The 17,559-nt window shown below is 34.2% G+C and overlaps 1 protein-coding gene across 2 annotated transcripts; it reads left to right on the top strand.

Moving 5' to 3' along the window:
• Nucleotides 1-13,663: 13,663 nt before the first annotated feature.
• Nucleotides 13,664-15,591, top strand: LOC108228071 (ethylene-responsive transcription factor RAP2-12). 2 transcript variants are annotated; one of them, XM_017403546.2, is made up of 3 exons: nucleotides 13,664-13,889; nucleotides 14,408-15,294; nucleotides 15,417-15,591. In XM_017403546.2, the coding sequence occupies exons 1-2, from the start codon at nucleotides 13,664-13,666 to the stop codon at nucleotides 15,247-15,249; spliced, it is 1,068 nt and encodes a 355-aa protein (XP_017259035.1). In that variant the 3' UTR covers nucleotides 15,250-15,294; nucleotides 15,417-15,591. The 2 variants fall into 2 exon arrangements, with proteins under 2 accessions (XP_017259035.1, XP_063935656.1); XM_064079586.1 differs by having other exon boundaries at nucleotides 13,664-13,893; nucleotides 14,412-15,294.
• Nucleotides 15,592-17,559: the final 1,968 nt, after the last annotated feature.

Raw genomic sequence — 17,559 nt, 5'->3', positions numbered from 1 at the left:
TGAGAGGAAAATTCACTCCCTTTGAACTTAGTCTGCTCCTCACCGGGACAGTATTTCTACAAAAACGCCAAAGGATTAGCTTCACCTTGTGAGAGAGATCCAGATTCCAAAGCTTACTCCAGCCATTAGACCGAGCGATGGAACCTACACAAATATTGCGAGCATGCCATAATTGATATCTTGTTTTGACCGAGTATTTTCCATTTGTTGTTTTAGACCATGCTAAATGATCTGCAACAAGCAACTCAGGAATACGAGTTGAAAGAATATCAGAAAACATGGTCTTTACCTTGTTGACATCCCACTCCCTTGAATCTGGCAAAAACAGATGAGCCACTTTCATATGCTTGTCAACATTTAGCCGAGTTTGATCAACTTTAAAACCATCCTTCGCATATAGCCACGGGTCCTGAATACATTTGATCGTTTCACCGTCTCCTAAAATCCATCTGTATCCCTGCATAACCTCATCTCTAGCTGTGATTTTTCCTTGCCAGAGAAAACTTGATCCTACACCCTTTCTAGCATGAAGAATATGAGATTCTGAGAAGTACTTTGCTTTAAAAAATCTCGACACAAGAGACTGAAGTTTGAAAATAAAATTCCAGACATGTTTAGCGATCAGAGCAATATTGTATCTATAAAGATTACGGAAAGCCAGACCTCCCTGACTCTTTGACATTGATAAGCCATTTCAAGCAATCCAGTTAATGCCTCTTCTATCATTAGACCCTGACTAACACCAATAGTTATTCAGCATCACCTCCATGTCCATACACATGGATCTAGGGAGCAAAAACGTAGACATACAGTACGAGGGGATCGTTGTAGCAACATTTTTAATTAAGACCGTCTTCCCTGCTCGAGATATTTTCTTAGCCTTTCACCCTTGTAGACGCTTCCATAACTAGTCTTTTATGAAGCCGAAAACTCTCTTTTTCGATCTACCCACCAGAGAAGGTAATCCCAGGTACATGCTATTCTGCAAATCATTGCTGACCCCCAGTATAGAAGATATCTCAGTTCTCCTGTCTTGCTTGACATTTGAACTGAAAAAGATACCGGATTTTTGGTAGTTGATAGATTGCCCTGACCAACCTGCATACTCTTCCAGAATATTTTTAACAGCTACTACCTCTTGGTTAGTTGCACGAAAAAACAGAAAAGAATCATCAGCGAATAAAAGGTGAGCAATCACCGGGGCTGAGTTGCTGACCTTAACACCATGAATAACATTGTGAGAGGCTACTTTAGTAAGAGCTAAAGACTAACCTTCCACAAAAAAGAGAAAGAGATATGGTGACAAGGGATCACCCTGTCTAATTCCTCTTGCAGGAATAATTGGACCAATCTTTGCACCATTGAAACAGAATTCGTAAGCAACTGTAGAGACACATAGCATCATCCAGTTTACCCACTGAGAGCAGAACCCCATAGCTTTCATTCTACTTTTTAGATAACCCTAATCAACTCTGTCGTAAGCCTTAGAAATATCTAGCTTGAGAGCCACATCGCCATCGCATCCCCGAGTTGATTTCTTCATATGATGAATAAGCTCAAAAGCAATCATAACATTATCGTTAATACTTGTATCCGGCACAAAAGCAGACTGATTCTCAGTGATAATTTGAGGAAGAATACGTTTTAACCTATTTGCCAATACTTTGGATATAATCTTGTACAAAACATTACAAAGCGCTATAGGACGTAGGTTCTTCATGCAGCAGGCATTCTCCTTCTTAGGGATGAGCACAACATTTGTATCATTAAGATTTGCTGGGAATGAATTAGTGCGCAACCATTCTCTACAACAGGAATAAACCTCTTGTTCTAGAACAGGCCAAAAATTTTGAAAGAAGGCCGGATTTAGGCCATCCGGACCACTAGATTTATCCCGATGCATCTGTTTAACAACGGTAATAAACTCTACAAAGGACAAGTCGGCCACTACCAATTGATTCTGAGCATCTGTGACACACCTGTCTGCTTCACTGCCCTGAAATCCAGATGGACTCTGGTCCCCCCTGAAAATGTCCAGGAAATATTCTTTCACAATTTTGCACATACCATCCATATCATTTACTTGAACCCCACTATCATCTTCTAAGAAGGGAATGTGATTAGTCTTTCTCCGTGTAGAAGAATGAGATCGTGGTCTGAAACAGAAGTACTAATCACTGAGAGCTTACACATAGGAAAGGAGTGTAGCCATGATCTAGTAGCAAATGCCTTGTCCAACCGTTCCTTAACCCAATCACTAGTAACACGAAACTTTTCCCAAGTAAAGCTACCACCTTGCAGGCTAATTTCAGTTAGCATAGAATCGTCAATACAATCTTTGAATCCTGCCATGAGTGACCGAGCTCTAGGAGCACCTCCTCATTTGTCAGCATCATACATCAAATCATTAAAATCACCAATGATCGCTCATGGCAACTGAGCCATATCAGCTAATCTACGAATAATATTCCAAGAAGTTCTCTTGCGATCCCTCTCTGGACAACCATAGAAACACGAAAGAGACCACACAGCAACCCCATTATTAAGAAAGTTGACATTAACATGATTCCGAGAATAACTAGTAACTTCATACTGGACGTTATTCCGCCAAAAGATCGCCAAACCACCACTACGGCATACTCTATCTACTGAAAAGCATTGGGCAAAACCAAACTTAACTCAAAGCTCTTCAACTTTATTTGCATAAGAAATAGGTTCAGATAAGAAAAGAAAATCAGGTTTATGAATTCGAACCAGGTCACCAAGAACTCGAACTGCCTGAGGAAGACCCAAGCCTCGACAGTTCCAGCTAAGGACATTCATTGATGCTGGCTAGGTTGCCTTGCAAGCTTAGCCAAATCAGAAGTAGTAGAAACTAGACAATCAACATTAGAAAGACTAGTTTCAGGTTGTGTTCCCCCGTTGCCACGTTCTATTTCCATGAACATGCTATCATCTGGGCCTCTTCTTCTCTTGTTACGTTCCTCTATATTAAGCCCAGTTAACTCATCTTCAGAGGGCCAAATATTGTTTTGGAAATTTGCCGCTTCTAAAGCCTCAAATTTATTCCCATAACTGAATCCCGGATTAGCAGCTGTACCAGATAAGTTCGAGCTAATATTACGCTCATATTTACCAGCCTTTATTACTTGTTTACCAGAATCCCTCGAAAAGTGCTGATTGAAATTTGAATTCGAATTTCCGTGAAACACGTCCCAATCAGAATCTCTTTCATCACGCAGAAACTTGCTACGATCTGGCCCAACCGATTTCCTTGCCGGAGCCCTAAGCCATGGCCCCCATTCCCGGACGGCATCCTTGGTAGCCTCAGTAAGCTTCTTGGCGCAGAAGCGTTCCGTATGGGTCACCAGACCACACACAAAGCAGTCTCCAAGTCTCTCATACTTGCACTGGACAATGCATTCCACTCCATTCTTTCTACATATCTTCTTCTTACGTTTTAGTGGTTGCCTTACATCAATACTGATTTTAATACGCATACATTCTCGCCAAATGCTAGAATTATTATTTGGATCATAAGAAATAAACGAACCAAAGAAATTACCGAGTTGCTTCCCAGCTACCTCTGTCATTAATCCTGAAGGAACACCAAACAGCTGAATCCAAAATTGCAGATTAAAAAGTGGAACCTTCAGAGGGTCTTCGCCAGCACCAATCTTACTAAGGACAAGCATTGCACTATCAAACGTCCAAGGCCCTCCATTGAAAACCCAATCCATATCATCCCCGTGGTAAAACTAGAATAGAAAGATACCTGGCTTTAGATCCTTGATACTTATTCCTCTTGTGGACGCCATATGTCCGCAACTTTTGACTTCATACTCCTGATATTCAAGTTCTTCTCTGTTAAAAAACGGCCTACAAGACAACATTCAAACTTGTTTGTTACATCTTCCGCTTCGTCATCAAAGATGAGTTCTGTGTTTTCCTCGTCTTCAATTCCCATTTCAGCCAACCTCTCATTTAACTCCTCAACTCTCGCCATACCAAAGCTCTCACGTTCTTAGCAAAAGAAAGGAGTGAAAAACAAAGGCTCTCACTGCATTGGAGAGAATCAATATTATTCTTATGAAGTATTTTTAGATGGGCATATTTATATCAGGTGTTGGTCCTGATGTCACAAAATTGAAAAAAATGGACTTAACTATCGGTATTTTAGAATTAAGCTTGGATGACCAAATATTTTTAATTTTAATAACTTGAATGATTTATATGAATAAATCATTAAGATTTGTGAGGGAGAAAATATTGATATTCACTTCATAATCAATTTGATATCTTACTTACTACTTCATTAGAATTTTGTAACACCGAAAAGAAATGGGTTTAATAATATTGTCCAATAAAATGATGTTTTTAGCGCTTATGGCTGTCAAAGTTTACTAAGTGCATGTTGGCAACGTCAAAGAAGTACTTCTTTCTCGAGAGGCAAAAAAAGCAAGAAGTTCGACTTTATTTTTTTGACCTGTTTGTATAAAAAAAAGTCCAAAATACTGATAAGAAGTTATAAATGTTAATTTTTGTTTTACGGCTTCTAATTTTTCAAACATTTTAATAATTTATAAGTATTAACTTACACCATACCTCTACTCCACATCTTCAATTTAAACAAAAAGCATTTATTTTAAACCCCAAATGATAAAAAATGTGTTTCATTCGGAGGTGTAATTATAAACTCCGAGTCTCGAATTGTAAGAGCATATGATTGAAGTTTCATAATATCACGCGCTTAATAATAAATTTATTGAATTTAAGATATTGTTTGAGCAATGAAGACTACCTAACTAAAAATTAAGTTGGCATATCAAAAATAACAAATATAACCAATCTCTTCAAAAACTCACACTCCAACCATATCGACCCCTTATCTATAAATTTAGCCAACCTCCTATGGATGGTTAAATTTGTCATGAACCTCTGCAGGCATATAAAAAATCTGTAGTAAGATTATACATCATTTATTACCATATTAAACTGATATATATTCTATTTATAACCATCTAAATATTAATAACATACTATTTTAAAATTATAGCCAACCAATAACCAATAACATCGAAACACAATGTCTTAAAGGTTCAACTAAATTTACATAATATATTACATGTCCAATTTAGCCAACGATTATAACCAACTCCATTGGAGATGCTCTAAGTAGCATTTAAACTGTTTAAAAGAGATTTATGACATATTTAACTCATTTCCATTACTACAAAATGTTAATATAAATTTAAAATAAATTAATAAAATTAATTAAATAAATAAATTAAAATCTTTATACTAGGAACTTAAAAATATCATCACACACATATTAATAAGAAGAAATATGTTAAATTCAAATTTTAAATAAAATTGAGATATAAAGGCACATAAATTTAAATCATTTATAATTGACCAACATTACAACACCTAAAATAGTAGCGAAAGCATTAGCTATGATCCCTTAAAAAAAATCTAAAATAAAGTCAAACACATTTTGGGGATGTTTGGTTAATGGTTAATGAGTATAGTTAACGGGAATCGGAACCTCAATCTCATGCATAGGCGTTTAGATTATCTATTTGGTGCTATGGAATGTGAACTCAATCCTCTTGGATGGTTAAATCATACCCTTCCCACCTTTTGGGTTTCCATATCATTCCCATTCCCGTTAACCCTCATTCCCGATTCCTAATCCCAACCTTAATTCAAACGGCTTCTTAGTAAGTGAAAATGGAAAATTAAATTACTCTTTTAGATAAATTTAATCTAATGGTTTATCTAGAGGTACCATACATGATTAAATTACATTCTTCTATACATAATTCTACGTAATTTCCTCCCTTCCTATCTTGATTTTTTCGTCAACCGATGAGTTTTTTTTTTAATCCATACGATTTTGAACTGTTTTTAGTTTAGTTTCCGTTTATTATTTTAAAAAAGTTTTAGTTTCATTTCTATACGGTTTTTTTTCATTGTTTGACACACGTTTCTAAAACTTTTATTAAAGGGTTAAATGGCAGTTTGGTCATTCAACTGACCACGAACTTGCAATTGGGTCATCCAACTGAAAAAGCTTTCAGTCAAATAACTAAATTCTTTAAAACTTTCAATTAGGTCACTTGCCGTTAGTAACGTTAAAAACTCGACGGAAAGATGAGTTGGCATGATGAGTTGGTCAAATCAGTATAAGTGTCATGTACACATCAGTTATGTATTTTCACCCGACCCATAACCCAATTATTTATATATGAACCCTTTTCCTAATTAACAACACATAGTAAACTAAAATTAATTAATATACATCTACACCATCATCATCTTCACACTTATAAATAAATGGCCTTGAATTTGTACAACCATCCTATGTGAAGCCTCCAAGAAGCTTGAGATCATGAAGACCGATCCCACGGCCCCAAAAATTTCAGTGAAAGAATCGACAAAGACTTGTATGTTGCTAGAGATGAGAAGTACGGTGCTTGATGAGAGTAAGATTGCGGAGATTTTGAAGGTGTTCGGGGTGAGCGAGGATGATGGGTGGGGAAGAAGGGGTTTCGGGGTTCATCATCTTTAACTTTTGTTGTTTTATTTTATCTTGTGTTTGTGGATATTGTTTTTGAGGTTTTGTGGATATTGTTTTTGAGTATATTGTTTCTTGGAATTTGATGATATATGGTTTGGCTCATTATGATCGGGATAGTAAGGCAGTATAGTTTTAGTTCGGATGAGACTATAGTATCTGATGGTTTAGAGTTTGGCACCTGATTTAATGGTGTGGATTAGGTCAAGTTATTTAGGTATCTGCTGAGGTGGTTGCTTATTTGGATATGGTCATTTAACAATTTAACAAATTCTGTTAAAGTCAAAGGAGACTTAACGGCCGTGAAAATTTGTAAATGTTTAGTGACCGGATTGAAAGTTATAATGAATTTAATGATTGGTTTGAAAGTTTTTTGAGTTCGATGACCCACTTGCAAGTTGGGCGTCAGTTGAGTGACGAAAATGCTATTTAACCCTTTTATTAAATATAGTTGTATAATTCATTTTCTTAAAATATTAAACGTTAAACTTTTACTCAAAAAAAAGTTTATAAAAATATTTATGAAGCTGAATCTAACTAGAGTATTAAAATGTGTACCGAATCCTCTCTCCCAAACGTATACTACTCAGAGGGATAAAGGGCATATTAAATTCTATTTAATTATTAGTTACGGGTGGCAAGTTTGCAATCTTATTGTGTATGTAGTCATTAGCTAATAAATATCGATATGATGTTTATAAACAGTTAAGGAAATGACATTTAAAATGTAATTAGCATTTAAAACGTAAAAAAAAAAAAATCAATTCACTACATACTCGGTCGTCGAAGATCTCTTTGTTTTTATTATTCATCATTCGCTTTGATATATACCTACAAATTAAATCATATTCTGAATTTATAACTGTCATCTTTCTTCTATTTCAAACATCATGTGTTACTATACCAGTGGATATTTGGAATATGATTTCCATCAATCACCGGTTCTGTCCAATTCACCTTCTACGTTGACAAAAAAAACCCCTCTCTCGATATTTACATTTTCAATCGAATCAAACATCGGGATGTCGATCTGCTCGCTGACGCATGTAAGGATATCTTTACAGGACAGATCGAATTTTAAGATTACTCATTTTGTGTGAATATACTCCACAAAAATTAAGGTCTACTTTTTATAATTCATAATTTTACTTGTTTATGTGATCTTTGTTAATTTAGATATATGCAACAGAATTTTAAAATCAGTATTCTATATAATAAATTCATTGTATTTTGTTATTCATTAGCATAACAATAGTAATTTTTATCATACGACTGTGCCTAGATCTAGATTTTTGATCGAAGCAGTTGTATATTACGAGATATTTGATAAAAGTTAGAAGGTGATTGTTCAACAGCGGTATGCGGTGATGGTATTATTAACTAAAAGTTAGGCATGATTTACATTCTTGGTTTTGTAGTATTGTAATTGATTCTTCAATTCTTTTTAAATGTCTACACTTAAATTCATCAATTAGTTTGGCTATAGTAAAGGCAAAGTGTATTATATCCAATTCACTCCTTTATTTTTAATATTTTAAAATTTGAAATTTTAAAAATTCTTTTTTAGTAATTATAATATTATGTATTGAATGATGTCTTTAGATTATTAAGGACCTGGTTTAAATTTTTTTAATTTCTTTAATTAAGTTTTTTTTCAATTATTACACCAACGTTCTCACTTTTTGTTTAGATTTTTTTTTTTTTTGAAAATGTCATAAATATCTTATAATGAGTTTGAATGTTACATCTGATTTTGATTGATATCTATGTACCATTTATGGGTGGTCATTATTAATAACGTATATTTTGACTTTTAGGAGACAAATAAGTGTCATTTTGTTGGCAAATCGATTTTTTTTAGAAAAGTAAAATTTCTATATATTATCTTATTTCTTTTAGTATCTAAGCAAAGATTTTCCTTTGATCGAGACTTGATTTTATTTTATTTTCTGTCATGAATGATACACACACGCGCTTTCATTATTTGTTACTGGATATACTATCATCTATTATTTTTATAATATATATGATCTGTTGTATATCGACTTAAATTTTTCTTATTTCGTTCTTTAATATTTTCAGGATGTTTTAGAAGAAGATGGTTCTTTCTTTTCGGACATTAAAGTTTTATTGTTTTAAATATCACCGGTCATCTTACATGTCCAATGATTAGATGATAAACTTTTTTGAAAAAAATACCTCACTTAGATTTACCGAATCATTTCACTTGAGATTCATTCTCACTCTAAAAAAACATTTAAAATATCAGGATTCATATCATGAATCCGGAATGAAAACTTCAACTAATATTTACCATGCTTACTTCCGTTTAAATCAACAATTGAAGTACATTTTACCAAAATATATTTCTTATATGAAATAAAATTTGTTATGCTTATGTGGTGTTAACTACAACTTCTAGTTAGTTTAACAATTGGAGTGTATTTCAGTAAAACTCATTTTTTAATGTATAAGTCCAGAAGTACTCTTCATTGTGTTTACGTGCTGTTAACTATTAATGACGTCTAGTTCAATAAAAAATTAACACAGTTGTACTTCTACTTCAATCATATATCAATTTTCAGTTGGGACCCTTCTAAGAGTAGTTTAGACTAAGCGGAGAATACAAAGCTTAATAGTTGAAACCAGGCTATCATGGATTTAGTTTAGCAACTTAGACGGGGTATGTTAATCTGCACACCACGAGGTGAGATTCTTTAACACTCTTTTTTAAATATTGTTTCTTCATCATATTATTATATACCCAAAAAAGACTGATTTGATTCAGATTTAAAGTTGTTGGATGTTGTGAATTTTACTCGATCGGTGTCCCTGTTCGGATTTAAAATATTAATGAAGAGCTGTTGTTTCTCTGATCAGTAAAATTCAATCGAGTAAATTAACACACCACACAACTTCAATTCTAAATTTGAGCAATGCCTTTTAGGTTATAAAATAATATGGCAAAGAAATATTTTTTCCAAATAATGATTGCTAAATTTTCGACCTCATGGTGTGCATATTTTATAAAATAAACATTATCGTGCTTAAGTTGCTAAACTAAATTCATGATGCTGATTTTTAACTATTAAAACTCGTGTTCTCTGTTTTGTACGTAAGTTGCTCTTAGAAGGGTCCAACTCGGAGCTGCTATATGATTGGAGTAGGAGTATAACTATGTATATTTATTGTTGAACTAAATGTCATTAGTAGTTAACACTGCATAAGCATAATAAATATTATTTCTCGACTCATACATAAGAAATAAGTTTTGATGAATTATATTTCAATTTTTGAACAAAATGCAAGTTGTAGTCAGCACCATATAAGCATAATAAATATTATTTCTCGACTCATACATAAGAAATGAATTTTGGTGAACTATATTTCAATTGCTGAACGAAATGCAAGTTGTAGTTAACATCATGTAAGCATAATATATGATTTTACTAGTTGTGAGTTTTACTTGATTTGTTTGCCCATTTATTTATAAAAAATAGTTTCGTACTGGACTCTTATTAATATGTCTTCCCTTTATTTTATTATATTCGATTATCCTTTCCACTTTTCATTTTGTGCTTCGTTCATATATATTACATCATCTCGTAACTATATCTTGAGATTTAAATCTAATTCATTCTTATTTTCATTTCCTTTCATTGTATTTGATATCAGTTATCATCTTATGGCTGATGCAAACAACAGCAAAACAAGAGAAGCAAATTAATTAAGACAGTCACTAAAATTATCAATAACATAAAAATTTATTTCCCCTTAACAAAAATTATTTAACCAATGACTAACAAAATATTTAAATTCAAACAAAATTACAAATGTATCACCAATTCAATCAATAAATAAAATATATAAACAATTCATATATATATATATATATATATATATATATATATATATTTGTTATTAGCGTGATAATATACCACTTCACAATTCACAGTTCTTAATATGGAGTCTGGCAAGTTTATCTGGTATAAGAGCACCTCAAAAAATGAAGAGCCCTTAGCTAGAAATTGAGTAAGCATACCAAAAATAAAAAATATAGCTAATCTTTCAAAAAAAAAAAAACCATTTTAACCACACTCATACCTTATTTATAATTATAGCCAACTTCCTATGGGTTCAGCAAATTTTACATAATGTCTTACAGGTCCAATTTAGCTAAGGATTATAGTCAACGTCATTGGAGATGCTCTTATATTATTAATAAATATATTTAAAATAAATTAGAGACTCATACAGCCCCTGCTATTAGGGTGTGCAAACAGCCCAATATCACATGGCCTCAAAATTTTGAGGGCCCCCAATATTAAAAAATTCTAGAATATAAGATCTCTCCGTGATATAAAGAAAAGTATATTTTGTTGATATTATAAATCCAATTACACTACTCCATTTTTATTTCTCTCTCCTACTAGTTAAAATTATTTAATATTTTTATCAGGTTCACATAACTATATATATATATATATATATATATATATATAGAGAGAGAGAGAGAGAGAGAGAGAGAGAGAGTTGGGTTCCTTGAAAACCCACTCCCTTTAGAGTTATTGGAGTCCTAATTTCCTACCCTTGGATTAATCTTAGAAGCAACGGCCACGATTTAAAAGATAATATTTTATAAATTATTATCAAAGATAATAAGCATCAACATAACTTCCCTTATCAAGTACTAGTACTGTAGATTTGAAATCCTGATGTCCCGAATCTTAGAGATCTTCGGTTACGTTTTTGAAAACCCAACATCATCATAATCTTCTGCCAGTTTGTCAAACCGCTAGAGCGGTACTGCATATCCCGCAATCATCTCTCCGCTAATCCGCCGTTACGAAGAAAGTGAAAGATAGAAGTCGATATATTCTTTGCTCTTCAGATTACTTTGATTTTGTGTTGAATGGCATTGGAGAAAGTAGTGCGGAACAAATGTCCACCGAAACGAAAATGAAATTTATGAATGTGTAGAATCTAGTCTGGTGTTGCATGACATTATTATATTTTATCATTTGATGCAATTCAGTTCTGTAAAGATACTGCACATGACTGCTGCGAAACAAATTATGTTTTGGGGTTTTTAATCAATGTTTGTGGGATGTCTGAAAGATAAAGATGTGCAGGACACAAGTGTATTCTGTCTGGCACTCGGTTAACTCTACCAAGTTGAAAAGCGTGGGTGGAATTTTTTTATTCACAGGACATGTTGATCTTGAAAAGTTAATTATGAAGCTATTAGTTCAGTAGATATCTTCATGTTATGAATGTGTTCATCATTCGAATGTGTGGACCAAAGGGTGAAAAGAGTCTAGAAAACGATACAAATAGTGCAGGACACAAATGCAATCTGAAGTCCTGAAAACACTCATGTTGTAACTGACGCACGCACGTTGTACGCATGATTATGTTTTTGTTATTTTTTTAAAACAAAACAGATATACTACATCCGTTGGATCGATTCTAAATAGAGGGCCTAGATTTGGACTCCAAGACTCCAAAAAATTATATATAGGACTCCAAATAACTTTTGTCTATATATATATATATATATATATATATATATATATATATATATATATATATATATATTAACTCTATATATATATATATATGCTAGTGATCAAATACAAATCAACTTGTAAATAAAAACTAAAAATCAGTTTAGTTTGTGTTGCAATAATTGGTGAAATTTTTTAGAAATTAATGGTGAAAATCTGCGGATCGTTCTTATACTCGATTCTGGTGGTGATGGTGGCGGTGGTGCAAATAGTCGAGATGGAGGTGAAGATGAAATTGGTGGACATGGAAGGAATTTTGACTCTGTTCGGCAATTTTTGATAGTAATGGAATTCCGATACATTCATGGGCGAGTGAAAGTTAAAACCAAGAGTAATCAGATTTGTCATTCTGGCTTTTCGGACTATACATGTAATATATTTGATCATTTCAAATAGATGTAAACCAACAAACCTCACAACCTTGGGTCCCAACCATCAAGTCTGTTGCTATAAATTTTCTAAACATGGCATCTAGATAGCAAGATCATAGTCTCTAGGAGGCGGACATGGAGGAGTGGCGACCGTTAAGGTGACGACCGACGACCGACGTGATAGAGATGGCATGATGAAGTTGTTGAACATGGGATGTAGCAGAGGTTAGGCTAGAGAAGGAGGTGGGATTGTTGAAGAATTTAATGATATTAAAAATAAAATTTAGTGATGGTTTTTAATTGGTAAAATAAGGAAGTTTGTAGTATAATAAGACACTATATATATGGAGGGAGTTTTACTCACTACAAATAATATTAGTCTACAAACTCGAAACTAGTCTCTCGTCAATTTTAATCACTATTCTTAACTACAGAAATAACTAATTTGTGCGTTACAAATCACAAACTTATATTCGCGAGATACGTTATATATAAATGAGTGGGTTGTGATGTACAGATTATTGATCTCTGTGATTAAAAATTTTCCAGAAGCTGATTCCTAGTTTGTAAGTTAATTTGGTTTGAATTAGACTAAGACTCTTTATATATAATTTTTTTTACAGATTTTCCTTTTTTTTATATTTTATAAATATAATTAAAAAAATCTTGATTCGATCCGATATAATTTTGTATTCGTTAAACTCGGGTGTGCCTTTTGCAGCGAACCCTTTCGTTAACAAAAACCTATGAAGCACAAAGTCATGTTAGGTAAGCTGAAAGTCTAGTCACCAAGTTTTGAGTCTGCAATGCTGTTTCCCAGATATCATATAAATTACTTGCTCTAATCCCACTACTGTTATTTTGTCCAACCAAACTTCAAAACCATGTATTATACCACTTACCACATAATCCTAAATCGTGTTCTCAATTGTTCTGAGAAAACAATTACAACAAGTGTGTGTACGAGCCCACACGTAAACACACAATTACACGCGCGCGAATACAACAAGTTGCTATATAGAGTAACCCTAGGATTCAGGAGTTCCCATAACTTTGAGTAGAAAAACAAAACAAACTCACAAGCTTCATTTTTATTACACACCTTGCTTACTAGTCAATCAATCAATTAACAAGAAAGAGAGAAGATGTGTGGTGGTGCTATAATTTCCGACCTGGCTGCGCCGCCGAGGCGGTCATCTCGGCGTTTGACGGCTGATGTGCTGTGGAATGACAAGACTACCCAGAAGAATCCGGGGAATTACTACTCCAAGCCTTTGAGATCCATCCGTCTGGACGATGATTTCGAGGCTGATTTTCAAGGCTTTTATGATCAGCTTTCTCCTCCCGCTCTCAACTTTTCTGCTGCCTCAGGTGACTCTCCTTTCTTTGAATCTGCTAGTTAACTTAAAAACTCAAGTTTCTTTTGAATCTGTCTAGTTAACTTAAATACTTAAGTTTCTTTTGATTTAGCCGCCTGTTTCGAAATCCTGATTCCGTCGTGTCAGACCATTATTGATGTTAAGTTATCGGTTTCTAAAATCTCGAGGTACTGGGAGGATGAAATACGGAAATTTTATATTAAATTTTAACGCTATTACTCGAAAGTCCATTTTTTAAAATTTTAACAGTTATGAAATAATTTTATTCTTTAAAAGCGTTAGATCTATCTAGTAGTAGCTCGTGCTGCTCTGTAATCAGTATGATCCTTTTGGTGTTTTTTACAAACAACGTGATTCTTTGGTAGAAATTTTCGTCTAACAAATATAACACTTGAAAATTAAGCTAATAAGAGATTGCTAATATGAGGTTTCTCTTTGGGTGTCTACTTTTTAATATGCTAGTGCTTTTATGTAATGAGGAGCTCGATTCTAATGATATGTAATATGCAGAAACTAATGATGAAGAGGACAAATCATCTAAGAAAAAGAGGAAAAATCAGTATAGAGGGATAAGGCAACGTCCTTGGGGTAAATGGGCTGCTGAGATTCGTGATCCGAGGAAAGGGGTAAGAGTCTGGCTTGGAACATACAATACAGCTGAAGAAGCTGCGAGAGCTTATGATTCTGAGGCGAGGAGGATTCGGGGTAGGAAAGCAAAAGTGAATTTCCCTGTTGGTGTAGCTCCTCCTGCTGTGAACCACTCGACTGAGGCAAACATCCACAAGAGTGTCTTGGCTAAGCCCGCTTTGAACCCTGATTTCAACTTGATGAACTATTTGGATAGTGATCATTATGACTCCTTCAGCTTTGTGGAAGAAAAACCCAAGCTCAATGGTTGTGATAATTCATATCTTGCTAAAACTGATGCGGAGCTTAATCCAAAGGTTTCATCAGATAGTGCTTCCCATTATTTCAGTTCTGATCAAGGAAGCGACTCCTATGAACAATCTGACTTTGCTTGGGGAGATAATTCATTCAAAACTATGGAGGTAACATCTTTGTCAACTCTAAAATGTGATGGAGCTCAATATTTGGAAGATGGTAGCCCCTGTAAGAAACAGAAACCCGACTCTATGGCCTTTGTGTTATGTGAAGAAACTATAGAGAAGAAGCCTGAGGAGATACCAAACTTCGAGACAGAGATGAAGTTTCTCCAGATGGCATTTATGGACGGCAATTGGGATGCTTCATTAGATGCATTTCTAGCTGAAGATACAGCCCTGAATGGCGGAAACCCAATTGATCTCTGGGCCTTTGATGAACTTCCCACCACGACGGGGGGAGCTTTCTGAGCAACCGTTGTGCCATGGCACGCTTTGTGTAAATAAAGGCTAAATGTTAGTAATTAAGTGGCTAGATATTACTTTTTGTATATCCAATTATCCCTTCTTTGAAGTGATCGCATAATGGTTTTCCTTTGAAAGACGAGTAACACTTATCCTGTTCTCTGTCATTTCAGGCATGCTTCTTGTTGAAGGAGATGACGCGACTGACAGTGAAGCATAATCATGCCTCAATGCTTTATAAAATGGTTATTGTAATATATTACATTGGCAATTAGGTTGTGAACTCTTTCAAGACATGATTTTGGTTTATGATGTTTGTATCAATGTTAAGAACTTTGTTTGTTTCAAGTTATTTGTTTGATTTGATATGTGTATGCTTGTTGTGTGGGTTTCTCTTATGTGGCTGTGATGCTAAGTTTAATAACTTGCGGTTTGGTTAGAAGGTGCTTGATGGCAAAAGAATATAACAAAAGGGTTTGTCTAGTGTGTGTCCATGGGCACATGCTAAGCACGGAAACTCATAAATTTGGAATGTTTTTATTGGTGTGGTTGGTGTGAATGCAGGGGCGCCATCATTATTAAAGGTGTGTGAGCCAATCAAAACATGGAAAAACTATCAAATTTTGTGCTTATTGTGTGCCCATGGGCACACCATAGAAAAATCGATAACAAAAATATAGTACAAATGTTATCATCTACGGCCCAATTTCATTCCAGGAGCTAGGGCTGTAAAATGATCCGGGTGATCCCGGGTACCCCTCTGCTCAAGTACCGGATCATATTATTTTTAACTTGTCCAGATTTGGGTTTGGGATCGTTTTATTCGGATATAAACCGATCCCGGGTATTTGAGATTCAGATCTGAACCGGATATGATCCAATATCGTATTTTCTATTTTTTAACCGGGTAGTTTATGATCCATCGAATATGAGCCGGATATGATCCACTAACATCAAATATCATTATTATTTCAGTTGTTCAAATAATTATCATTTAGTCTAAGTAAATATAATATTATAAAGTATAATAAGTATAAATTCAAACATATAGTTATATGTTGGTATATATCATTTATTAAATATATGTGAAGATAATAAGTATGATCACATTAAATAAATCATATTTTATGAAGATATAAACTTAAATAAAATATTACAATTTTATAAAATGATGACTATTTACTTGCAAATATGATGGTGTTAAAATATAATATGTACATGAGTTTGAATCGAATATGAACCCATGGATCATATTCGGTTATTCGGGTCGGATCATATTATGAAAAATTATATGAGACCGAATCTGAACGGGTATAGGTGTGCTCGTATCCGGGATCATATATTATACGGTCTTAATTTTACCGTCATATTTGGATCGTTTTCAAAACGGATATGAGACATGTATCATATTTTCAAGTCAGATATGAGCCGAGACACCGGATAGTCCGTATTAATTTACAGCCCTACCTGGAGCCATGCTTTTCTGAAGATGTTAAAACTTAACTTTTGTAATGTATCAAAAGAACTTCCTTTTTGCCCGTCTCTTCTGTGCTGGATATCCTTGAACTATACACAATATTGTTGAACCTGGCAATGGTGTCGTGAAGTGTTGGTGTCCAGGATGTCGTAATATATAATATCTGTCATATACTGTGATCTTGACTACGACGGAGGCTTGTTCTTTTCACTTGAATTCACAGGAGGAATAGAAGAAAAACATATTAAAAGAAAAATATCGCATTCTGTCTACTCCGCCTGGTTGTCCTATAATTTCTACCAATGATCCTTCCACCAGGTGAACAGTTATTTTGTCATTAGGTTGTCCATTGTACTTATAGTAATACTTCCACATGTTTATAAAATAGTCTTGTTTCTCTCTATTAGCATTTCTTATCACCCTCACTAAAGGCCAAGGGGAAGCTTACATTATTGTTTATTTTTGAGGCGAAACCTTGAAGGTCCACTTCCTCCACTCCAAATATTGGACCCGAGTTCATATGAATTGATGCTTGTTCAAACTCGAGCTTGTTCGTCTCATCAAGTTTAAATGTGCGAGATACGAAGAGATATGGCATGGAGGACTGCTTATGGCAGCTGCACATATTCGATGGAAAATTGACCATCGGATTGTATGGAGTTCTTAAATTGTATCAACTTGCACAACTGCAGGTGTGCTTCAAGAGTTGTTTCTTTTTTATGATCAGTCAAATTGTCTCCTGTGTTTTATAGATGATTCGTCATAGCGATTGCCAAGATTGGACTGCTATGTTATTATCAAAACAAATTAGACAGGCTATATTTGGTTGTAACTTAACG

Source organism: Daucus carota, chromosome 6 (assembly GCF_001625215.2).
Source record: "Daucus carota subsp. sativus chromosome 6, DH1 v3.0, whole genome shotgun sequence".
NCBI lineage: Eukaryota > Viridiplantae > Streptophyta > Magnoliopsida > Apiales > Apiaceae > Daucus > Daucus carota.
This window is presented reverse-complemented; position numbering and strand designations above follow the sequence as displayed.